Consider the following 25,627-nt stretch of genomic DNA (forward strand, 5'->3'; position numbering starts at 1 on the left):
CAAGGATTTTTTTAAAACACATTTTTTGGTAAATGTATTTATTTTTAAAATATTTTACCAGGAAGTAATACATTGAGAGTTACCTCTCGTTTTCAAGTATGTCCTGGGACTTGACATTGGAAATAAAAAAGGGGAAGGGAGAAGTATTAACTGCCATGGGTATCAGAACTTTGTCCTTATTTTGGAAGCATTTCAGATTGACTAAAGCTCAGATTAGCATTGGGTTTCCACACCATAGAGGCAGCAATTGTTTATGCCTAGAACTGGCATTAGATCATATGTGACCAGTCTGCTTGTCTCAGATCACTGAACAAATCCAGCTCAATGTGACTGCTCCAAACAGTTAAGATTTACAGCCTTACAATATGTGGTAATAAATAGTACGCTTATTTACCAACTCTAAAGCAGCAATCTCTATGGGTTGTTGTTGTTGTTTGAACTAATACATGAAAAACCATCCCTGGCCATATGATCACTGAGGTAATACACAGCTTGACTAACTGATTTTTAGGTGTGTGCAGAAGTGTACAGGCTGGACAGTACAGGCTGGGTGCAGGCTGGCCAGCCAGGCAATGTAGCAGCACCCTAATTCTAGGTAATCTGCTGTATTAGCAGGTTTCAACAGACTTCTTCAAAAATCGAAATCTGTGGGAATATTAAATCATGTCTAAATATATTAACAGGACAGAAATACCCAGGACCTAAAAAGAATGTAAGCACTTACATGCATTATGTGGTTATAAAATATTTAAAGCAGCATTCTGCATTGTTCATTCTTTAATATGTATATATTTATACTATTTAGTTTTTTTTTAAACTTTATATGATACATGGGGCCCTGGAGCTGAACCGCGGACCTCCAAGCTACAGGGACCTCTCGGTTAATGAGATATTGAACTGTGTTTCTCCTGGCAAGAATTCTTGCAAGGAAATTTCTATATGGCTACTTTGGTCAGCATCACACTATTGGTCAATAGAAAGTCGTGACATCATTCTTAGATGACCGCTACTGGCATCTTGGTTTTATCTTGCACAGGGGAGCACCAAGCAATTGTTATTTGGGGGGGGGGCGGCAAAGTTTTTACCTGCAGCCCCACGACATTATGACTGACGTCAATGGAGGGGGCTGCTCTCTAATCGAGGCCCCTCTCTCTTCCCCAGCAATCAGTTTAATTGTCGTGGGGAAGAGCGCGGGCGGGGCCTCTGTAACCGCGAGAAAATATATGAAATTCTTGGGGGGGTGCACATGCATCCATGCACCCTTGAACCCCCCCTGGTTGTGCTGCTGATTTTGCAAGTGCTGGCAAAAGTAAAATACATCTTAGCAATGGGACGGTAATCAGAAGATAAAAGCGGTTTCATGCAAGGTTAAAAAAAAAAAAAAAAAAAAAAAAATTAAATCTAAACTAAAATCACAAGCCTGGATCTGGAATTACAGACATTTCAGCAAGAACATGATTAATACAAAAATGAGCATTAGCAAATATACAAGACAAATCACTTAAAATATATACTTACATAAATTTCACTGTGATCAAAACGCATTTTGAGGTTATTGATGAATGAGTCTTCATTTAGAGGTTCTAAAAGTACCATATCTCCCACACCGATCATGTTGTCTAGAAGTGACGTTTTCACCTCCATTTTAGCCATTGTGCCCTATAATATGGAAGAAAAAATATGATATGAACTAAAATACTATAAGATAACATTTGGAGAGGTCAGTAAAAAAAAGTTAACACTCAACCGTTTAGACAAATAGAAATGATGCCAAGTAAAGCCATGGAAAAGTGATTCTACGGTCAATAGGAAATCTGTACACAAAATCCATTAAAAATTATATGGGATACAAGGGATAACACTAGAAACAATCTTTCAAGAACTGCTCAAAGCAAACAGTCAAACATATCTATAATAGGATGCTTAGTAAAGTGTAACCGAGTATGCAACATTAACAAATCAGAAATGTTAGTTTAAGATCATTCTTCTTTCATTATAAAAGGGAAGGAATACATGGACATCTTTAAGTAATCTTAACACACACACACACACACACACACACACACACACACACACACACACACACACACACACACTACTCTATTATAATTTAAAAAAAAAAAAAAAACACCATTCTGGACGACATTTATATTCAAAATATGTCTACATCAGAACTCCTATAAGAGATAAATATTGTAAATATTACAATAATTTGAGTGCACAACCAGATTTAAAAGGTCTGCCCCTACTAGTTCAAAACAGATAGGTATGCATTTCACTTCTTTAAATAATGTAACAATGCTCACAGGTGTACAGGAGTACAGGAGTGAGGCAACACTGAGTTCTATTGCCTTCAACACCAGCTGCTTCTGCTCACCAAGCCGTGGAACATCTTTACTCTGAGCCCCCCTAATTACCACCAACTTATGCTCTACGGGACACAGGAGAGAGGCAATTCAGAGGTTTCGGCATCCACACAAACTTTTGTTCTAGCCCAGACAAGAATGGTTTTTCTTTTATTCTTGGCTGTCCACATTCTAATTGACTTTTTCCTGAAGCACAAAAATGCATTTATGAGGTTTTCCTCTGTTGCGCTTCCCTTTTGATAGTAGCATTTATAGTTAAGAATATACAGTATATTCAAATTGTAAGCTTTATAGGCATCTCATTTGGATACAATGATCTCCCAGATTTAAACCATTACATGAGCAGTCATCGCAATGCACTCAAAAATAAATAAATTAACAAGTTTGAAGCAGAGCTGAATCATGTTGATTTCAGCTCCAGGGACCACATGCTTCCCACGATACATACCCCTCCATATGGGGTGCCGGTATCTCTCTTCAGTTTAAATGCCCCAGTTATGTGAGCCAACAGGGAGCCGCAGGGGGTGACGTTACTGCTTCCTAATGACCCACTGTACATTTAAGCTGCCATATTGTGAACCCAGAAAGGGATACTACCTGCACCCCACATGGAGATATGCATCTAGGGAAGCAGGGGGTCCCCAGGGCTGCAATTAACACGGTTCAGGTCCGGAGACCCCCTATTTCCAACTTATTTGAAACATTTTCTTTTCTAAATATACAAAAAAGCAGCGTGCTCGACTCCTTTAAAAAAAAACAAAAAAAAAAAAGTGCACATAGCCCACCATAAAAAGTTTTTAAAGAAAAGTCCTATAGATCTAACCATGCCAATAGCCCCACAAAATTGCAAATTTTTATTGTTTTGGGAAATTTATGAAAAAAGTTACATTTGGGTAAAAAAATAATAAAAAAATAAGGCAAAATCAGTCACCCAGATTGTAGCCCCTTACACTTTGGCCAAGGCCGGCAGATTTGCATGTAACCGCTATTTTTATTTTGCTCATTCATTTTGGACCTACAACAGACTGCCCTTTTTACCAAAGAATTGTACAAAAAAAATCATAAAAAGAGACCAATCTAAATCCGCTTGCAGAGGTGACAGCCTATTGATTGACCACTCCAGCTTTTACTGTACATTCCCAGGTATAATTAGATTATCTAATGCAGCAAGCAATTATACATAAAATTATACATACAGTGTATAAATACTGTATACATATACAAACACACATATACATATATATATATATATATATATATATATATATATATATATATATACACACACACATGTAGAGGTATCAGTACCGTGTTAGCCGAGCTTCAATAATCAAAAAATAAATAGATGATACCGTTCTGTGGCTAACGAAATGCTTTTATTTGTACGAGCTTTCGAGATACACTGATCTCTTCTTCCGGCGATGTTACAATGTAACATCGCCGGAAGAAGAGATCAGTGTATCTCGAAAGCTCGTACAAATAAAAGCATTTCGTTAGCCACAGAACGGTATCATCTATTTATTTTTTGATATATATATATATATATATATATATATATATATATATATATATATATATATATATATATGGGGAAGGTCCTGTTTGTGGAGGACCGAAACGTTGTTGTTTTTTGTTGATGTATCACTGTTTTCACTAATACACAGTTTGAAGTAATTCTAACAGAGTGCTCTCTCTTGATTACCTGACCTCGGAACGGTAACGTATGAATATATTACGTATATGGGATATGCACCTGTAGCATAATAGCGCCTACAGGAGTGCCAACTGTTCTATCCGATAGTACATACAGTATATATACACACACACACACACACACACACACACACCTTAAAATCCCAGATGAATTTGTAACTATTAAAAGGTCGTATTTTAACTCAAATAGTTTTTAAGTCACAAGTGTACGATTTTGTTAGGATTTTTTTTTTTAGTACCGGGAAAAGCTGCCCTTCATGTTATTGACCTGCAAAGGATAAAGAGCAAAAAGAATCTGGCCTGGATATGAACCTGTGAACCTCAGGTCACACGCAATGATCAAAGGCTAACAGTCAGCGCAGGGGGAAATCCATAAATATAGTTGCCCAGCAATTCTCAAATACACATCTTCCAGTCTTTACATATTAATTCAACAGACGATAAAGTTAATAACCCTTCAATTCTTGCAGCACCGCAATGCATTGAAAACAGCTCCAGCAAGAAATGAATGGCAGGCTATTCCACACAAGGTGAAGTGTTTCAACTGCCTGTGAGATTACTCTGTCAGAGGTGTGCAAACTTCTCCCTGTGCGCACCCCTGCCTGCTCTCCGACGCCTCCCCCCCCCCCCCCCCCCCAGCATCAAATGACGCGCGGGGTCATGGGACGTCACTTTGCCATCATTCGACGTCGGGTTACCATGACGACGCATCACTGGAAGGGAAGGTGTGTGTTTTGGAGGCGCCGCATGGTCCCCTGGCATTTTATTTAAATGCCTGGGGGGAGAGTGCGGGACCTCTATAACGACCGTGCCCCCCCCCCCCAGAAAATCTTGCGCCCCCCTGCTCTATGCAACAGTAGGTCTATATCAAGAGGCAATGCTTAGTGCAGCCATCCCAAATATGAACTAATAAGTATAGCCATGGCTGGTCCAGACTATCTTTCTGTCTTCCTGTCATGCAACTGGAGGCGCTGATGACACCAGAGTCTGAGGATCACCAAAAGCCTGTCCTGTTTCCCCTTATCGCGGAAGTTCATCTCTCCTGGACCCTCACAGGTAACCAGCACCACACAAACCTGTAGCCAGGGCAAGGTCTCCCAGAGGGGGGGGGGGGAAGAAAGCAGAGCTACATAAGGCTAAGGCCCCGCTGCACGAGCCCGCACGGCCGCCTTGCTTGCTGGTAGCGCATGCAAGTTACTGCACCGCGATTTGCGGTCTGCAGATAACTTTGTTCGGCGCGGGGCGGAGGGGGGCGTGTCAAAAGACAGAGCAGGGGCAGCTGCGAAGTGGGCACCGGAGGGAAATGTGGGGGGAGAAGAGGGAGAGCCATGCACGGGAGGGAGGGAGAGGGAGAGCCATGCATGGGAAGGGGGGAGAGGGAGAGCAATGCATGGGAGAGCTATGCACGGCTGTCTAACTAACAGACTTCCCTCCCGAAGCTCCTTCCTCCTCCCCTCCTCATTGGCTGACACGTGCACCACGTGACGCGTCAGACCTGCAGAACACAAGCCGCTGGTAGCTTCCGGCAGGCTGACGCGCCACAGCACGCAGTCAGCCCTGTCGGAAGGAGGCAGCGGGGGCAGGCACATATCCGGTAAGGGGCTGGTGGCCTGCACGCACGCGGCCGCACGCGCCGCCAACCGCAGCGGGTCCTCAGCCTAAGCAATTCAGAGTGTACAGTTTACAGATGTGCCCTGCATTGTTTTCTCGGAAGCAGTTTGAATTATGTTAGTATAACATCTCCATCATGTTGTCCTAGACACAGAAACTTTACTTGTAGACCGTTATGTCAGCATTTTGAACAGATTTGACTTCATGGCCAATACCTGGCAGATGTTCCAAGTACAGGAATGTGTATGCTCACTTCTGGTGTTCATTTGTCACATTTTTATGGGACTGATGAAGAGGCAAAATTATGTTTGTTCTTCCAGCTGAAAGAACACTCCACTGGATCAGAAAAATAAAATGACGAGTAGGACTACTACAAGAGTCTTATAGTGTAATGTTCAATATATTTAAAGAAACAAATTGATTATCTAAATCAGATCTCTCCACCTAAGTAGGTAACATACATTACAAAAAAAAAAATACACAATACCCAAAGTATTAACGTAAAATACTGGTTATAGTTCATAGTCCTTCCAATAAAAAAACCTTATATATCTTTATATACAGACGTAGCAGCCATTGTTGAATCTGACCACGTTTTGGCAGGAAATCCAGAAGGCAATATTTTGGAACGGCTCCATTCAAACCAACATACAGATGTAGCCAGACTGTTTGTGCTACCAGGTGAAGATGTGGAATCCTGATCGCGGCAGTTGGAAATCCCTCATTGGCGTGTCCAATTGAGAAGGGGAAAAAAACCAGCAGGCAGTCACAGCTTTAGCTATACCCAGAGTCGCAGTGTTTCTTCACGGAAAGAGTCTGGCTACATCTGGAACTTGGGTTAAAGATCATTGGCGAAATCATGTAATTCGTGATCTTCTAACATGTTAGCAGGCACAATAAATGCTGTTACATCTATACTTAATACAGCTGTATCCCGATGGCCCGTTAACCCTAAGCAGGCCTTGCACAAAATAGAACAAGTGCTTTTTTTGATTGATTTTATAAATAAAAATTATGGTACTTCCACAATTGCAAGCATTTATAATAGTTCTACCATATGTACATTTCTTTAGTTTAAAAGAGTTTGTTTAAAAAAATGCAGCACACATCCCAAAAGCCTTTTGTTGACATGATATTACGCATGACTTGAAGAGTCCTGTCCTATATATACTTATAAGATGGACTCAAAACAATTGCACTATGTATAATGCAGTAGCCTGTCCAATATCTTTAATTTGGAGGGGAAGGAAGAAAGAATCACTCTTTAGGACTTCTAAAAGTTTAATTAAAATGTCATTTAATGTCCAAAGCCTTTGAATTGCCCTTATTTGGGAGATGGGGATCTTTGCAGCTATAAATCCAAATAAGATTCATAATGTTAACCACTCGAGTGCTAAGAGGGTCAGCAATGCATTGCTTTTTTCCCAAGATTTTTGTTTCAAGCTTTTAGTTAATGGCTGCTTGTCAATGAGGAAAAGCGCTCTTATTGTGACAACTGGAAATTGGGAACATATATACATTCTGCTAGTATCACAATAACATTACTGCTAGAGATGTCGTTACTAAACTCTGGCTATCCGCATAAAGGGCCAATTTACAGAAGTGGCAGGTGACAATTTGCATACATCAATGTCCTATTAAATGCTACTCCATTTGGATGTCTGTCACTTGGCCATGTTTTAGCCAAGCGAGACCTTGCTCATGAAGGATCTATGTTGGTATTAGATTTACTTAACGCCTAGAAATTGGGAGTTGTTGCTGGCCCTTCTGCTAAAAACAGATCATTATGATTTACAATTCCTCTTCTATATGCACTGGTAAACAAACTTGTAGTAGTATTTCAGAGTTAAAGAAGCAATGTTCCCCACTGCCTTTGTTTTGTGAGTAGCAGTAGGGAAATTCCTTGATCATGGCGTAAAGGGCAGTTTAGTGCAGGGGTGCGCAAACTTTTTTTTCTGTGCCCCCCAATATATTTAAACAGGAGTTAGAAATTACAAGATTATCTAAATAAAAAATGATCATTGTGGATTCATGCTTTATTACCAAGAGAGCACAAGTGGAAGTGATAGGTATATCATTTTTAGAGCACCTTAATGACATGCCAGGTATGTCGTGGGCACTTGCTTGTTTTCAAGAGGCAGATCACTCCCTCCATTTCAGTTTCCAGCATTCATGTACCAGTCGCATCAACTGACTACTTCAGGATCAGTCACAACGACATCAGAGCCCCAGCATTGGAACCTCAGGGTTCCAGATCAATTTAATTTATTTGAGGTGGACATGCACCTAACTCCCTTTCTTGCCTCACTATCCCTCTCCAAATCTTATTGCTTCTGCCCCTAATTGAATAGAAAAGCCACCAAGTGATTCCACACCACCGCTCTATGTCCTGAGGCTACAGGTAACACTGTACTTTAAAAATCAGTTAATATAGATATATTTTTTAAAAACTTAAAATTCCAAAAATTATCCTTTATCTGGTGGCTTCACCCAAACAAACATCTGATATTGGGCTGAAGGAGTGGCTTGGCGAGTTAAGGCACAGACCCTGAAGGGAGGCTGGTTCAAATTCCAGTGGCAGCTCCTTATGACCTTGATCAAGTCTCTATTTCCCTGTGGCTCAGGCACCAAAAGTTAGCTTGTAAGCTGTATGGGGCAGGGAAAGTGGCTAGCAAAGTTTTATGTACAGCGCTACAAGACATAAAACTAATTCATAACGGTTTTGGTCCATTTTACACCCAAGGTTTTTATTTCACCTTTTTTTATCCCACGGACAAAGTGGGAAGTAGGTGATCTCTGGAGCTGAACGGAGTTAATTTTAGCTCCGTGGACAACCCTGCTTTCTATGATACTTTCCTCCATAGGACATGCAGCCCAGCTGGTTTGAGCAATATATTCGGTATAAAAAGATATTCGGAGACGACAATCCAACACGTTCAGCCCCGGAAATCCCCTGATTTTTCTTATTTTAATCGAAAATGCGCTTTAAAAAGAAGAAAACAAAAAAACAGCTTAGACTGCTACTTTAACAACTGACCGCAAATACGTTAATCGTTCCTGCTCCGGACCAGCAAATTCACCATTTATTATTTTTTATGGGCTTTGTTAACACAATAGGGGTAATCAATACGGGGAAAAGCTACACAAGGGTTTATACTGACTGGGGACACTATCACAAAACAGCCATGCACTTTGAAGCAATGGACAATGTATTGATAAATCACCGTATTGATGAAAATGTTCTCCAAGCTCTTCAATATCCTCTCTTAGGAAGACACACACAGACCATTTCCTACAGTACCATGTTGTACCAGCTGTATTACAGCCATGTTCTGACAAGCCCACGCAATGAATGTCAAATCTATAACAAGTACATGGACTCTGAACTCAGAGTCTGGCATCACAAATAATTTGTAAGGGAAGTACCAAAGTGTAATTATACTATGGAGTAATGTGAACCGCTACTCATTTTTAAATTACAAACTTAGAATTCCACTTATGTTAAATAAACAGTGTATAGAAATCATCAATCACCCTCAGCCTTTGTTGAGCCACTGCTGGATGAAGACTTGCCCAATGATCTTCCAGGCACTGCGATTGCAAGCCTCTCCTCCACGTTGCTCCAGTACCATCAAATGCTGGTCATTTCTTCTTGCCATATGTCTGGCCAAGTGCCATTTTAATGTCTTCACCCTGGTGATGTTACAGACACTTGTTTGGTTTTTAACCCATTCATTATTTTTGCTAGGTCTTCGGGTAATACCCATTATACCAGTCTCCATACTTTGAGTTGTCTCACGCTTATGAATTAGGCAAATCAATCCTAATAAAGTTTTGATATGCAACTAGTGTTATTGCAGAGGTTCAAACACAGTATATTCAATACTTGAATTAAAGGGTGTCTAGAGGTAACCCCCACCTCTACTAGATTGATGAAACCTTCCCTCATATATAGGTGTCAAGGGACACGCAACGACCAAATGGCAGCTTTTCCGCGACTCACCCAGCTGCCAGAACCTGCCGTTGCTGGCCACTTCACCACTACGGGTAACTGCCATAGACTCATGTCATTGACCTAAAGCCCATTATTATTGTGGTCAGTACTGGTCTTGACTGCGGTTTTACATATATGTGCAAGTGGTCTCATAGGGACCCAACTCAGCAGTATCCCTTTATTTACAGACACGTTTGATAAAGTACAATGCTTAATTGCTTATTTGTAGCACTCTTATATATTTTGTATTATGTTACTATATGTTTATTTCTTCCTGATCTTCCAGTTCTGGTGCCACCCATACGAGGCAACACTTGATGTTTATTTTGTCATGTTTAATTTTGTATTGATTTGGGGCATCAGTGTGTATTACATCACCTCATTTGCATAATTTACACATGGGGGAAGAGTAGAAATGAGTTGCTAAACTTACTATGGCGTTCGTAGGGAAGGCTCTATTGGAAGCCGAAATGCAATAAATTTAATTTTTCAACAATATGGAGTGCCTGCCTTTCTGAACGAACACATATACACAATATTGTATATCACATACAAGCAGATTCTTTACCTATTTGTTATATTTTAGATACTGTGAACATCCAAACTATGCACATGTAAAAATAGGAACCTCTAAAACAATAGACCTACAATTAAACATAACTATTAGTGTCATGAAACAGAAATACCCCTGTCTGTCTTTTCTGTTTTAGCCCCCCTTCCCTTGGCAGTTCCCCCTGCTAGCTGCACTAGGATGTCACTTTCCTTGCAGTTCTCTCTCAGTGCAGATGGAATGGATACATCATGTATCTCTTTTTCCTTCCAGTCTGTCATACCCCTGGTTGCTCTGGCAACTTCTCCAGTCCTCCTAGTTTTGGGCTTTCCCATTTCCCCCCCTGTCTTTTGCTGACAGTTAGTGCAGTCTCACTGAACCTTTAGTGTGACCCTTGCCCCTCACTTCCTTTTCCACCATTACCTCTGGATGAGTGAGAACTGCTGTATACTCCTGTATGGTAGGATTATCTTCTCACCTGCCCTTAACTACCAAGGCACCCACAGAGAGACACTATTCATACATCAACACCTCTTCACAAGTGACTGTATTTTATGCTACTTTCTCAAATAAAGTAAGAAAAGAAACAGAACTTTTTGTGCTTGGAAAAGAGGGCCGAGTTGACACTATTTGGGCTAAATCATCTTACACATGACCCCTGGCTTCCAGAATAGTGAGAAGATACCGTGTGCCTTACAGACACTTACAGGAGCTGCTACTCCAGACTCCATGATAAAACAGAGCAGTCTCTGTACACAAAGAAGCACCAAGTAGCTCAAACTGCACACAGCCTGCAGCCTTAACAGTCAAGCAGCAGCTTACACTGCACAAGCAACCTTGCACACGAGGCAGCAGCTTTGCAGACAAACAGTGCTCCTTACACAAAACCTAATTGCCTTTTCTCTGTCTGAGTGCACCCCCTGCACAGCCCCATAGTGAGGAGCCACCATCTCACCTACCCCTGTGCACGTCCCCACGGCCAGCGCCATCAAGGGCCAGCGCCATCAAGGGCCACGCCACCGGACACCCGCCAGGACACGGGTCAAAGCCACCGGACACCTGTGAGTACAGCTACCCCTACGCTGCACACTGCAGGACACCGCTCGGCATCATCTGAGACAGACACCCATCGCTGACAAGGTAAAAGACCGCACGCCACACGCACTGGCTAAAGGCCTACACACACCTACAGCATGGCAGAACTCAGAGCCTCACCAGACATCACGCAGCAGAGCGATCACTCAGACACAGAGACCGCTGCACAACTGCAACAGGCGCAGGCAGGCGCAAGGCCCAAACGGGCAGTCACACTGACACAAAAGGCCCGCGAAAAATACGAGACTGCCATTGAAGCGCACCGCGCTAAATTAGAGTTGGCCTGGAACACTACCACACTTGGGATATGCAATGTCGCCGGCGCTGGCAATTCTGTACAACAGCTCGAGCAGGCAATAACTCAATTAAAGATAGATCACGCACGCTACCAAAGGCTGTCAGAGGCACACATCACTTACCTGGCCAGGGCTAACACCGGTGAAAGCCTGCAAGAAAGGGACTTACAGTACAATACTGACTTGACACGTGACAGCCGCGTGCAAACCGCCATCGTAGACGCCCAAAGCAAGAGAAAAGAGCTCCTCCTGGAAACCGCATCGCAGCGCTCAAGCACATCCAGGCATTCTTCAAGGTCAGCGCGATCTAACATGTCCAGCGTGAGCGCTACCAAGGCGCGAGCCACCGCAGAGGCCGCACGCGCCAGGGCCGAATATGGTCGGAGAGAGGTAGCCGTAAGGGCAGAAAAAGCGCGCATAGAAGAGGAGGAGCAGGTCGCTGCCGCCAATGCCGCCACCGCTGCTACCACCGCCGCTGCCAATGCTGCCACCGCTGCTACCGTTGCCGCTGCCAATGCGCGTAGAAAGGCCGAATTGGACGCGGATCTAGAGGCTCTAAGCAAAGAAGAGGAAGCCGCCATAGCCCAAGCCAAAGTCCTAGAAGCAGCTGCGAGACAGGACAGCGGGGAGCTACCGTACAGACAGATAGCTTCAGAGAATCCAGCCCAACGCACTGAAGACTACGTAAGGAGCCTCTTCAGTGTAAACACCAGCGCACCATCTCAACACGGATGGAGTGACTCCAGACACCGAAGACTTGCTAGGCCCACGAGGAGAAGATGCTGTTCCTTCAATGGTACATGCTGCCTGGGATAGCCACAGCCGCAACAGTGATCCACACGCCAGCGCGCACACGGATGCACAACAACAGGCTCGCAATCCAGGTACACCCACGCGGGAGAAAACAGCCCCTCACACTGGCCAGCAGCCATCACACGTCCACGCCAAGGAAGAGGCGACCGCACAGACCCTCCCAGCAACTACCTCAGAACGGGACAAACACGCCGATGCCTCAGGCCTGACAGACATAGTCAAGTACATGATCCGGCGTGACCTGGTGCAAGCAGGACTCACCAGCTTCGACGACCGGCCTGAGAACAACCGGACGTGGAAGTTCACGTTCAAAGACGCAATCAACAACTTGGACTTCTCAGCAAGGGAAGAGCTCAACCTGCTATTCAAGTTCCTGGGGAACAAATCCAGAGAGCACGCGAATAGACTGCGGGTGGCCAACGCGCACCAACCCCAAGTAGGTCTTGACCTAGTGTGGGAAAGGCTAGAAGAGTCCTACGGCAGCCCCGAAGCAGTCGAGGATTCGCTCTTCAAAAGAGTCGACAGCTTCCCCAAGATCACAACCAAAGACTACTCGAAGTTACGAGAGCTCGGGGACCTGCTGCAAGAACTGGAGTTCGCAAGGAAAGACCATTCCTTAATAGGTCTCAACGTCCTAGACTCAGCTCGTGGAGTGAGACCCATCCTGGAGAAGCTACCCTTCAACCTCCAAGAAAAGTGGATTTCACAAGGTTCCAAATACAAAAGGGAGAAGCAAGTCGTCTACCCCCCATTCTCATTCTTCGTGAGCTTCATTCGCGAAGCAGCAAGGACGAGGAACGACCCCAGCTTCTTCTTAGGTGCGCAAACCACATACAGTGCAAGCAGCCTGAGGAACGAGAGACCAGTGACGAGATATGGTAACACCCAAACACCCATCTCGGTCTGCAGGACGGACGTGCCTCCCACGACCCAAACTACTCCCGATCAGTCGGCCACCGGAAGCAAGGAACCAAGGGACCCAAACAGGGAATGTCCCATACACAAGAAGCCACACCCACTCAACAAGTGCTTTGGGTTCAGGATGAAGTCCCTAGAGGAACACAAGAGGCTACTTGGAGAATTCAGAGTTTGCTTCAGGTGCTGCGGTTCCACGACTCACCTAGCCAGGGACTGTAAAGAAGAGATCAAATGCACAGTGTGCAAAAGTGACAAGCACGTGACATCGTTACACCCAGAGGCGCTGACACTCCACCAACTCAAGAACCCATCCTCCGTAGCGGAGCATGGCAGGGAGGAAGGAGAGTCAACATCCGTCACATCTCAGCGCACTGAGGTTTGCGGAAAAGAAGGTGACAAAATATCCTGCTCCAAAATATGCCTTGTCGCAGTACACCCCCAGGGACAACCTGAGAAGGCTATTCGGATGTACGCAATCCTCGACGACCAGAGCAACCGATCGCTGGTCAGGTCAGAGTTCTTCGATATGTTTAACATTCAAGACGGTGCTTCTCCTTACACTCTCAGAACGTGCGCAGGGCGAATGGAGACCACAGGGAGAAGAGTGAATGGCTACACCATATGCTCAATAGACGGCAAAGTGGACATGCCCCTTCCCACACTCATCGAGTGCAACCACATGGCCACAAACAGGGACGAGATTCCCACACCAGACGTGGCACTCCATTACCCCCACCTCAAAGGAATAGCCATCCACATCCGGCCGGTAGAACAAGGCGCCAAGATCTTGCTGCTGCTCGGTAGGGACATCATGAGGGTACATAAAGTCCGTAAACAGCATAACGGACCCCACAACGCGCCATACGCCCAAAGACTTGACCTAGGATGGGTAGGCAAGGCGTGCACCAACAAAGAGCACGGGCAAGACTATGTCGACGCCCGCAGAACGGTAGTAACAGAATGTGGACACACATCTCTCTCTGAACCATGTCTTGGCCATCTCCAAGTGACCGAAGGGCCAAGCGAAGAGAAAAGACAAGGTCAAAGCCCTGAGGCCAACAAAAACATCCTTGCATCGGGGGGACGTGACAATGGCCTAGGGTGCTTAGCGGTTCAGATAACCAAGGATGACAAGTCGACTCCACTGAAGGAAGAAAGTAACCTCCCAAAGGTGACTTCCAAAAGACAATAAACAATCAGACGATCCTCTCGCGAGCAATGGCACGGCTAGGACGTATAGTCGTTCCTCTCCACAGAGTATCCAGCGATAAAGCAGCCAGCTGTCACGGCTGGCATAACCACAAAAGATTACGCCCTACAGGTGAAGCCCCAGTGTCAAAAAGACTGTCCTCTCACACGTCTAAAAAAAGACAATCACAGAGACATTTCATAAAGGGACTTAATAGGGCAAAAGAGACTGTTCTTCGTTACGTCCAGGGAGAAAATAACCTCCCGATGGCAGTTAACAAAGAGACACAAAAGCGTTTCACCAAACTACGGGGAGATGTTCTCGTGCAAGAGGAATGCACCAATGACCTACGGTGCACAGCATTCCAGACAACAAGGAACGACGACAAGCAAACACCATTGATAGGAGATGGAGAATTCCTGATGTCAACGGTCAAGGAGCTCGTCAGAAAAGGATCTGGCAGTTGGGCGAACCCTTTTTCAACCATCAGGAGAAGTAGCGCTGAAAGACGGAGCCCAGAGACTACCGGGAAGGGTCTGTGCGTCACAGCCGGAAGTGACATCAGACCTGGACACCCGGAGGGCTGCGTGGTATCGCGAGGTGCAGCACATTCAAGCTGTGTGCACCGGATCAGTTTTTTCGTGCTCTGAGGGAAAACAGGACCTTCAAGGATCTGCAAGATTCAAAAAGGGTGAGCTTTTCCAACATTGTCTCAACCCTGGGGTACCCCTCTTCACTAATACCTGCCCGGGCAGTGCACTATCTACAGGACTAAGACTTTCACATCGGGCAATTCCCGTTTTCAATCCCCTGTAGACTGATCAAGTGTTACCGCATATCTTTTCAACCAGCATTATATATATTTTGTTTTATTACCATTCATATATTGATATCATTGTTGTCCCAGAGGATGTTTTTTTGGGACAAGTTCTTTTAATAAAGTACATTAGTTTAATCACAACCCCCACTGTCTGCGCTTCTTATTTTTTTCTTTTTGTTGAGTTGGGCGAACCCGCTACCATTCCGTTCACCAAGAAGGCGCTTCCCAAACAATGGAGAACATGCCATCTCTAGGTTCACTTCGCACCTCTGCGACCTACAAAGGGAACCAGAGACCAAAAACAACTTTGTGGCCTTAATCCAGAAGATATTCCTTACCAGCCACGCAAAGCCAGCACCTCTAATGAAGGAAGGTGAAGAATGCCGGTATTCCCAATCATCTGGGGCCTACCACCTTCAGGAACCCGATCAGATCCGGATAGTGTTCAGCCCCAGCGCTCAGCTCCAGGGAGTCTCCCTGAACGACGTCCTCTTTACTGGACTAGACTCGACAACCAGTCTTCCAGGAGTGTTGCTCCGCTTCCGCAGGGAGCCAAAAGCCATCTCCTTCTGCCAAACACCAGGTGATAGAACCACAGGCTACCACGACTGGCATGCCTACAAGGGGATGCACTCTGTGGGTAAAACTACAGAGACAAAAAGACTGTTCTCTCACAAGGCTAAAAGGAAACAGTGCCAGAGACTTTTACACAAAGATATTGTGGTGCAACCAGCAAACCTGGAGCTGTGCATCCACCTAACTTACCGAGAAGGCAAAGGACGTCAAGCTGGTGGTACCGGCCGGTATCCCATCGTTATGCGGGCATGAAGTTGCTATGTCATGTTATATTGCACATATGTTCCACATACACCTTAAATAGTGGTATCACCAGATACCAGACGGGGAGTGTCATGGAACAGAAATACCCCTGTCTGCCTTTTCTGTTTCAGCCCCCCTTCCCTTGGCAGTTCCCCCTGCTAGCTGCACTAGGATGTCACTTTCCTTGCAGTTCTCTCTCAGTGCAGATGGAATGGATACATTATGTATCTCTTTTTCCTTCCAGTCTGTCATACCCCTGGTTGCTCTAGCAACTTCTCCAGTCCTCCTAGTTTTGGGCTTTCCCATTTTCCCCCCTGTCTTTTGCTGACAGTTAGTGCAGTCTCACTGAACCTTTAGTGTGACCTTGACCCTCACTTCCTTTTCCACCATTACCTCTGGATGAGTGAGCACTGCTGTATACTCCTGTATGGTAGGATTATCTTCTCACCTGCCCTTAACTACCAAGGCACCCACAGAGAGACACTATTCATACATCAACACCTCTTCACAAGTGACTGTATTTTATGCTACTTTCCCCAAATAAAGTAAGAAAAGAAACAGAACTTGTTGTGCTTGGAAAAGAGGGCCGAGTTGACACTATCTGGGCTAAATCATCTTACACATGACCCCTGGCTTCCAGAATAATTAGACCAAAAAAATACCAAAAGGTGGCAAGAAAAAAAAAAATACTTTCCAAGTGGTATTTTGTTATATATTGCTTTATGTTCCAATAGTGAAAAACACTAGTTGACGTCTCTTTAACCTGTTCTGGCTGCCCAGCATCGAGGTGAGGTTATGGTATCTATTGACCTAAAAGATGCACATGCCTATGTGCTGACCGCAACTTCAAATCATAAATGCCTCAGATTCCAAATTCTAGGTTCGCACTTCCAAAATTGAGATCTTTCATTCAGGTTAGCAACAGTACCGTCAAAGCTCAGTTTGGCTGTGACATCTCTAATACAGAGTGCTTTTCCTGGTAATGTACAGGTTAATAAAAAGCTTCAGTCAGACTTAGAACTTTGCAACTAATATTGACAGATTTACTATAAATCATTCTTCCTGTTATTACACAGGTTATTAAGAATTTATATTAGTGTTAGGGACCCCTGATATGTGGTCTGCCGTGGCGTTGGCTCAGGGGCTTACAACAATTTTGGCCAAAAATGTCAAACTAAAAGACCATTTTACTTATTAGATATTTATACATATATATTTAGGAACTGTACCGTGTATGAGTCTCACTGGATGTGCTAAAACTGAGCTTTGTCTGTGTTTTATGTTCTGTCTCTGGTTTTAAATATATATTGCCATGCTCAGTAGCAATACTCTGTGACACTCATATGCTTATATATATGTTGTGGTCATTTTGGGGGTTCAATAGGAGCTTGTTAGGTGTCCAGTATGTTTTAGCAACAGTACCGAGAAGATATACGAAAGTTCTACTCATGATTGTGGGAGATACAAATTAATTCTTCAGATCCAATCCAGAACAAGAATAAATCACTTGAACCATTGACAGTTTTCTATTGACTTCAATGGACATGCAAAAAAGAGTCAGAGGAGCGGGGATGTAACACCATAGGAGAGACAAGAAAAATTGACATAGAACAGGACTGTATGACAGTCAGGGAAGAGGGTAGAATAAAGGAGAAGAGGGAAACATCACTCTCTCTCTCATGTCCCCCGCTTTACAAATATGAGCGAGTATCATAACCCAGATGTCCTTACTTCCAGGAGATGTGAACTTTTTTTATATTAAATAAAACAGCTGGAAAAATAAATAGAATGCTGATAATCTGCTCTGAAGGCCTCAAATGGAGGGCATTTCCAAAAATCGATCTGCAACTTTGAAGTGGCCGAAAGTAAACTAAGAATAATGGCAGGTTTAATAAATTAAAAGCAGACTCATTTGTTTTTTTTTCATTCTTTAAGGTCTTTTGGTTGATTAGTCTGTTAGTCAGTCATGAAAGCCTCAAGTAAATTGTTCTTTTTTTGTTGCTTTGTTTGAAATTTAATTAAGATGTGATCATTAGTAAAGAAACATATGTAGCCATTTTTGTTTTAAATTAAACCGGGCTAACAACACCTCCCCCCAACCCCCAGGGGAGCCTGAGGAAGATTTGTGCCTGGTCCCCCCTGAATATAAAAGAAAGTCTGGACTAATTTACGCATTGAAAATAAAAACTTTTAATAAAAACAAAGCATAGGTACCATGATAAACCCACCAAAGCAGATACATGACCTATTGCAAGGCGCGCACAGGCCCAGAACGTGCATACATCTCCAAGCACGCGCACAATCGGACGTGACCCTGCGCATAAGCGCTCCCCAACAGTGGCCCAAGTGCACATGCGCACTAGTATCCATTATCATGCGTATAAATGCGGACCACGAGCGGCTGCGCATGCGCGCCACCAACTATAGGATGGACCGAGGGGAGGAGGAGGGGGGGTAGCGGGGAAGAGAGAGGAGCCGGGAACACCGGGCAGGGAGAGGGTGAGAGAGCCGCGTCCCCCAACAGAAAGACACAAAGTCACACACACACACCCAGAGACACACACAGACACAGAATTCAAAGTTAGTATAAATATATTAGTGCAAAAAGCTAAAGCAGGGTGTTTGCCGCGCACATGCGTTCTAAGTTACACTTCTTTATATTTTGTCACTGAAATTGTGTTTCGATTTTTAATTAAAAACATCACAAATACAATGTGTGACAAAAGACAAAAGTTTCACTTAAAATGCGTGCGCTCGGCACACACTTTTTTACCTGCGCTGTGGGATTGTTGCTTAAATGTAAGCTTGAGGCTACAGAAGGACCAGCATAATTTGGCAACAACAAGCAAAGTTATTATATATCGGATATCTAATATGTGTGGCTCCCTAAACACACCCTCACACTTCTCTGTCCCTGCTCCGACTGGCATGGTGTGCCAAATGTATCTCTTAGGGTGCCCGTGCTTCTGAAAGGCGTATTGGCTGATCGCGCCCATGTGTTAGCAGCCCCTGTGGCTGCTGGGACTGCAGAGCCTTATACTTAACATGGCAGCCACCCACGGCTGCACTGCGCATGGTACCCAATGTGTACGCGCAACACTCAAGATGGCGGCGCCCTTACGGCTCCGCGGCTGGACGCGTCTCCCCCCAGTGACTCCACCTCCAACTCCACCTGGCAGCTCCCCGCATGCGCCCGCAGTCCCGGCAACCGCGCGCCTCGGCAGAGCAGCGTGGCCTTCCACCTTTCCCCGCAGGTAAGGGGGCCAGAGAGATACCTGGCTACATATGATTTATAAATTCACGCACAACTATATCCGTTCTCATGTACAGGCACGGTTTTGTATTCAAGACTGTATGTGGGTAAATATATCAATATAATACACGCATAGACATAAACACAACAGTTTTACACACAAAGACTAAGTCCATTAATGTCTCAACTAGTGATGTGCTGGGTTTTTAGAAATTACTGAGGAATCGGGGGTCACGGCAGGCGCAGCGTGACTCCCTCTCCCCCCCTTACCACCCGCGGCCCCCATTGTCTCCTCCGTCTGTACCCCCGCCGGGCAGCCGCTGCTCCGCACACAGCGGGTAAACATGCGGCTGCCATTAGACCTGCACGCGCGCTCTCCAGCCTTACAGAGCGCGCGCCAGGCACTCAATTTATTCACCCCTCTGGGGCTTAAACCACGCCCCGGCAATCACACGGCTCACGAGCACACTCCTCTGCCTCTCACCTGTTCTCAACATACCCTCATCAGCACAATCTATCCAGTGCTGCTCCACACGCTCCTCCAGCCCTGCCTCCACCTTCCATTGGTCAGCCCACCTTTATAATCCCTATCCTCCCTGTTGCACATCGCTCTGCATAGTCTCAGCTCAGTTGGATGTAGGCTTTACCCCTCTCTCTGTTACAGTGCTTCTCAGGTTCTGATCCGGCTTGTCTGACTACCCTATCTGGCTCTCAACCCCAGCTTCCTCCTGACTACGCTGCATCTCTAGTCCCCCGAACTTGGCTTGCATCTCGACCACCCGGAACTCTATGCTCCCTGAACTAGGCTACGGCAACCACTAAGGCATTCCTACTCTCCGGATCGGCAAGTACTATCCATATAGTCTCCTGGCTTGGCCACGCGAATACCACACTCCGGACATGCTCCTTTCTGCTGCGGGTGCGTGTATCTCACGTCCCACCTCAGTACAAGGGACGGGCCTGGTCTGCTGGCAGCACAGCGTTACAATTACCCAGTACCCGGAACTGGCCCGGGGTGCTGGGTAATTTCTATTCTGGTCTCTCGGTCCTCTTCTTGGGGAATGGCAGTAGCAGAGCAGCAGAAGAGACTTACCTGCAGCCGACGGAGGGTGAGGACTACGGCAACATCCTGGTGGCGGAGGGAGCAGTGGAAGACATCCTTCAGCTGGTGGCAGCAGAAGATGACATCTTTCACACCCGGTGCTGGTGGGAGCAGAGGAACATGTGAGCGGAGCAGGAGCATTAATAATGGACAGCCGGGGAGGAGATGCGCTGCAGCAGCAGCAGACATCTGAAGTCGGAAGACTTCTTGGGTCGGACTGCTGGGGGCGCTCCTATCGGCTGTCCAATAGTAGCGCTCCTGCTCCGGTCACATGTTCCTCTGCTCCCACCGGCACTGGCTGTGAAAGATGTCCTCTGCTGACACCGCCTGAAGAATGTCTTACACTGCTGCCACCAGGATGTCGCTGTGGTACTCCTCACCCTCCGCCGCTTGCAGTTAAGTCAAAACTACCCGGTCGGATAATTTTCCCCCCCCGGTACCTGGTCGTTTTTTGGATCCGGTGCATTCCTAGTCTTAACCATCTTTTCAACAGTTTGTACACAATATTTTAGATCAAGGCATCAAACATACCCCTTTATATAAATAAATAATTAAAAAAAAATACAGTTCAAGCAATGGAGTGGTTCAGAAGACTTGTCACCTGAGCTTCTACTGAAACATCCAAGATATTTGATAAAGCTCCTATAGCAACACACTGCTTGCTATTCAACTGTTCACTTGCCAGGTGGGGGCCTACAATGCATTGAAAAGTTGTAGCTCACTGCATGCAACTCTCGAGAACAGAAGATCTGCAATCCATCCAGGCCATTTGTATTACAGAGGAAAACAAGTTTTTCACTGTACATAAGCAAAAGGTTGATAATGTTGGAAGCACTATCACACACCCAGTAGCACAAGCACGCTGCCTAGGGGTCACGCTGGATTCCTCACATTCTAAAAAGGTAGCAAAAACCTGCCGCCCTTTCCTATGTTGCTCGACTGATAAAACTCTGACACGCCCTCATTCTCTCCCATCTCGACTACTGTAACCTCCTGCTGTCCGGCCATCCTGCCTCTCACCTGTGTCTCTTACAAGCTATCGTAAACGCTGCTGCCAGAATCACTTTACTCTTCCCTAAATCTATTTCGGCATCTCCGCTGCTGAAATCCCTCACCTGGCTTCCTATCAAATCCCATATCACACATTCAATTCTCCTCCTCACTTTTAAAGCTTTACACTCTTCTGCTACTCACATCTCAGCAATAATTTCTCACTATGCACCATCCTTGCGTTCTGCTCAAGGATGTCTTCTCTCTACCCCTTTTGTATCTAAAGACCTCTCCCACCTTTTACCTTTCTCACCGACTGCCCCACACCTCTGGAATGCCCTTCCCCTCAATATTAGACTAGCAACCTCTCTATCCAACTTCAAGACCCATCTTAAAACACACCTCCTTAACGAAGCATAAGGCCCGGGCCATAGAGGGGTGAGGAGAGCGGATGCGCGCTAACGCTGAGGCTCGCCTGCTTAAGTCAGCGCGATTCCACGGACTTGCAGGCGAGCCAGCGTGCGCGAAGGGAGCCGGGGGGAGGTGATTGGAGGAGCAGTGACGTCGCTGGGCCAATCGCCCGGGACGCACTGACGTCGTCACGGCGCCGACATCACGGCGCCGTGACGTTGACGCTGCTTAAGGCTGATTGGATGTTTTCAGACGACAGCGCGCTGAAAAACAGCTTGGCGCTCGGCTGAAAACTCCAAAGCCTCCGCACGCTTGCGTGAGCCCCCTCTCAAGGCATCCTCATTAAGGATGCAGGGGCTGAGCGCGGAGCGTCCGCACGCCTCAGCGCTGCTTGTCCTTCTATGGACGCAGCCTAAGAGTAGCTCTGTGGTTGATACTTTACATACACCTCATATCGACCTTGGCCACTTGCAGACACTTACCAGAACACCTACTGTCTCTGTACCTTCTTCCTACTTCCCATTTAGGATTGTAAGATCTTCAGAGCAGGGACTCCTTTTCGTAAATGTCACTTATGTCTGAAGCAGTTCTTTCCATTGTGTTATTTGTATTATTTGTTATTTATATGATTATGACATGTGTATTACTGCTGTGAAGCGCTATGTACATTAATAGCACTATATAAAGATATACATTTGCAACTTATGTTTAAGCATAAATACCACTTGAAAACAGCAAAGCATGGGTTTAACACCTTAGCACTCAGCCTAGCCCTGCTAAAAGGTAAATCATACTAATTCCTTCGCTGTCCACTGGCAGCTCAAGAATTCATGATTAAACCTCTCAAAAAAACAACAACAAAAAAATCGCTATTATTTATATAAACTAGAACAGAATTCAATTTTTAAAAAAACAAAACTCTGAGCAGGGACCAAATTACCCATTTCATTGTGTGTGGTTTTTTTTTAATGATATATCTGATGTTTTGTTGCTGTCCCTACCTACATATTGTACATGCTGTGGAATATGTAGGTACACACAAACTTTTTTTTTTTTTAAATCCACTGTTACCTATGGATCGAGGTCAATGTATATACAGTACTACTGAAAAAAAAGCAAAGCTGCGGTACAGAACAGTGACGAAAATAAATGTTCAAAAGCCACTTAAAAATATATATTTTTTAATCAGGTTGCACCTTTAGTAGTGTATACAGAAACACCATAGTCAACATTTTTAGGATTAAAAGACAACACATTGTACATAAAACATTATATTTACAGCATGTCTAGAATTCATGTAACACCCTCCAAAGTTATTCAGGTATCATGACTTATGTTTTACCTACCCAGTTATTGGAACCTTCCCTTTTCTATAGAACTATTCTACATTGAGAAAGGAAGGGTTTAAGCAATTCTTGAAAAGCTCTCTAATCCTTCCGCTGCCAGAGGGAGCAATGCATTGCTATCCCATCTGACAGCAAATGGGTGAATAGCCCATGTAGAGAATACATGGGTTTAATCAGACCCAATCCACACAAATACCATAGATCTTTCATTATGATAAACCCCTCACCCAGCCCCCAACTATTTTACATAATTACTAGTAATTAGAAACATGCCAGATTAAAATAATTTCATCCAAATACATGAAGTGTTTTTTTCACTACAGTAAGTGAAATAGTACATGGATATCCATGTTAACCATATGCAATGATTCATAGAGATTGCTATTTAAATCTAATGTTCGTGGTTTTTTCAGACATTCCTTGGGCTTCATTTTTACTTAGATTTTGTTTTTAGTAGATACAAAACACCATATGGGGATTGTGTTTATAGAATGTACATGTCACCCGGCATGCTTTCAGGAAAAGGGACAGATTGCCAGTGATGTTGTGATCCTAATGGAAATCACCCCATGGGGGTTTTAGGGTATAACATATCTGGCACCAGCAAATTGCCAGTTACATTCCACGCATTCATCTTGTTGCATGGAGCTTATCAAAACTTAAATGAAAGATCTCAATCAGATATATATTGTTTTACAAGAGAAGTTTGATTTAAGAAAACAAAAAGTTTGAGATCAGGAGTTAGTGGGGGTAGCTGATCTACACTCCAGATGTAACCTACTCTGGTTCCCAATCTGGTTTCAATCAGCTCATAATAAATCACATCATAGTGGGAATGGGGACCAAGGGACAATTTATTAAATTCAAAAGGGAAAACTAGCCCAGCAGCAATACTTGAAACAAAGAAAACATATCTCCCCCTCAGCTAAGGAAGAGAAGATGCATGCAGGGAAGGCGAACCTTAGCAAGGGCTGCATAATCACTCTCAGCACTTATATGTTAACCTTTTAACAATGGAAGAGAACTGATCTCATCTATCTACACAAGAACTCTCCACTTTGACTTTGTTCAACTGAACTCCACGCGTCCTCACTTTGATCACACTGGACATTTACATTCCACTTCCCAACTTGGGACACGTGGATCTCACAATAGAGCCACCAACTCAAGTTTAAAACAGTTTCCTATGCCATCCCATATACAGTAGTATACTTATAAGAAGCAACTCTAAAAGAGATCCTATTGACCCTCAAATAAATTCACGAGAAAATACATTTAAATGATAACAGATAGATAATCTTGAACAAAGATTTATTAGTAAAACGTTAACACCAAGATTTTTTTTTTTAATTTACACATATCTAATACATCCAAATATATCTCCATCCATACAAACATACCTTTTCAGGGAATCAAATTCAATTTCCTCCACTCAATTGTTTCCTTCCTTTACTATAATAAAAGAATTGAAGTCACAAATCTCTTCCAGCCAGAACAGAAGGGCTGAGAAGTAGCAAGAGAGGAGGTATCCAACAGCTCCCCTGCACAGAGAACGTGAATGAACTGGCGAGCCCTCTACTTCCTCCCCGTCTGCCAGAATCTATCAGCCTAAGGAGAGGCCAGTTAGGGAGAGGTTCCAGCAACGGGTGTATCCCAGCCCCTTTACCAATTTATTATTTGCATAATCCCGACTACCCCTCTCCCCCTCTCCCCCTCTCCCCTCAACCAGTAAGCAGCGCCACCAGGTGAGCAGATGATAGTCACGCACGCCCTGCATCATTTATATGTATATATATTCAACTGAAAAACTTAAGTGTAGTTAAGGTTTTTAAGCAAAACCTTAAATAGTCTGTGAATTTCGACGTTAAGGGGACAAGCAACTTTAACTCCCAGCCCCATGTTTTTTTTAATGCTTAATGTAATAAAATGTTTGCGATTGGTGTTCGTTTGTAGTTAATGTTGTATTATGTTAGCTAATGCGTTTTATGGTTCTTTCAGAGATTGTTTGACTGTATTTATTTGTCTTTTAATGTTTACATTCATTAATGTTGTTGTAATTAATTGGTTTGATTGGTTAGTGTTACTATTCATTTTGAGTTGGTTTAGGAATTAATTGGTTTCATTGGTTAATGGTTTAATTAAATAATAGTTGATGTTGTTACTGCTTGTATTGATTGGATTAGCTGGCTACTGTTTTTATTGACTTTATTTAGGTATGCTAATGCAGTGTTTAATAATGGGCAAATAATCTATTATCCATATCTGGCTAATAGTTATTTTGCACATTATTGTACTGTATGTGTTAGGGAGGAGGGCGGGAGGGGGGTCGTGTATTGATGTT

At 44.3% G+C, this 25,627-nt stretch overlaps 1 protein-coding gene across 5 annotated transcripts in view; it reads right to left on the reverse strand.

Moving 5' to 3' along the window:
• MYO1B (myosin IB) overlaps positions 1 to 24,908 on the reverse strand; it is a 193,420-nt gene extending 168,512 nt beyond the window's left edge. For 2 of the 5 annotated variants that reach the window (XM_075608352.1, XM_075608351.1), the window contains exons 1-2: positions 24,687 to 24,907; positions 1,519 to 1,659 (exon numbers count right to left, since the gene is read on the reverse strand). In XM_075608352.1, coding sequence (XP_075464467.1) covers positions 1,519 to 1,653 — 135 coding nt within the window. In that variant the 5' untranslated portion in view covers positions 1,654 to 1,659; positions 24,687 to 24,907. Of the gene's footprint in view, positions 1 to 1,518; positions 1,660 to 9,224; positions 9,384 to 24,686 lie in introns of all 5 variants that reach the window. The other 3 variants (XM_075608350.1, XM_075608349.1, XM_075608353.1) reach the window with 3 other exon arrangements.
• Positions 24,909 to 25,627: the final 719 nt, after the last annotated feature.

This window comes from Ascaphus truei, chromosome 7 (genome assembly GCF_040206685.1).
Source record: "Ascaphus truei isolate aAscTru1 chromosome 7, aAscTru1.hap1, whole genome shotgun sequence".
Lineage (NCBI taxonomy): Eukaryota > Metazoa > Chordata > Amphibia > Anura > Ascaphidae > Ascaphus > Ascaphus truei.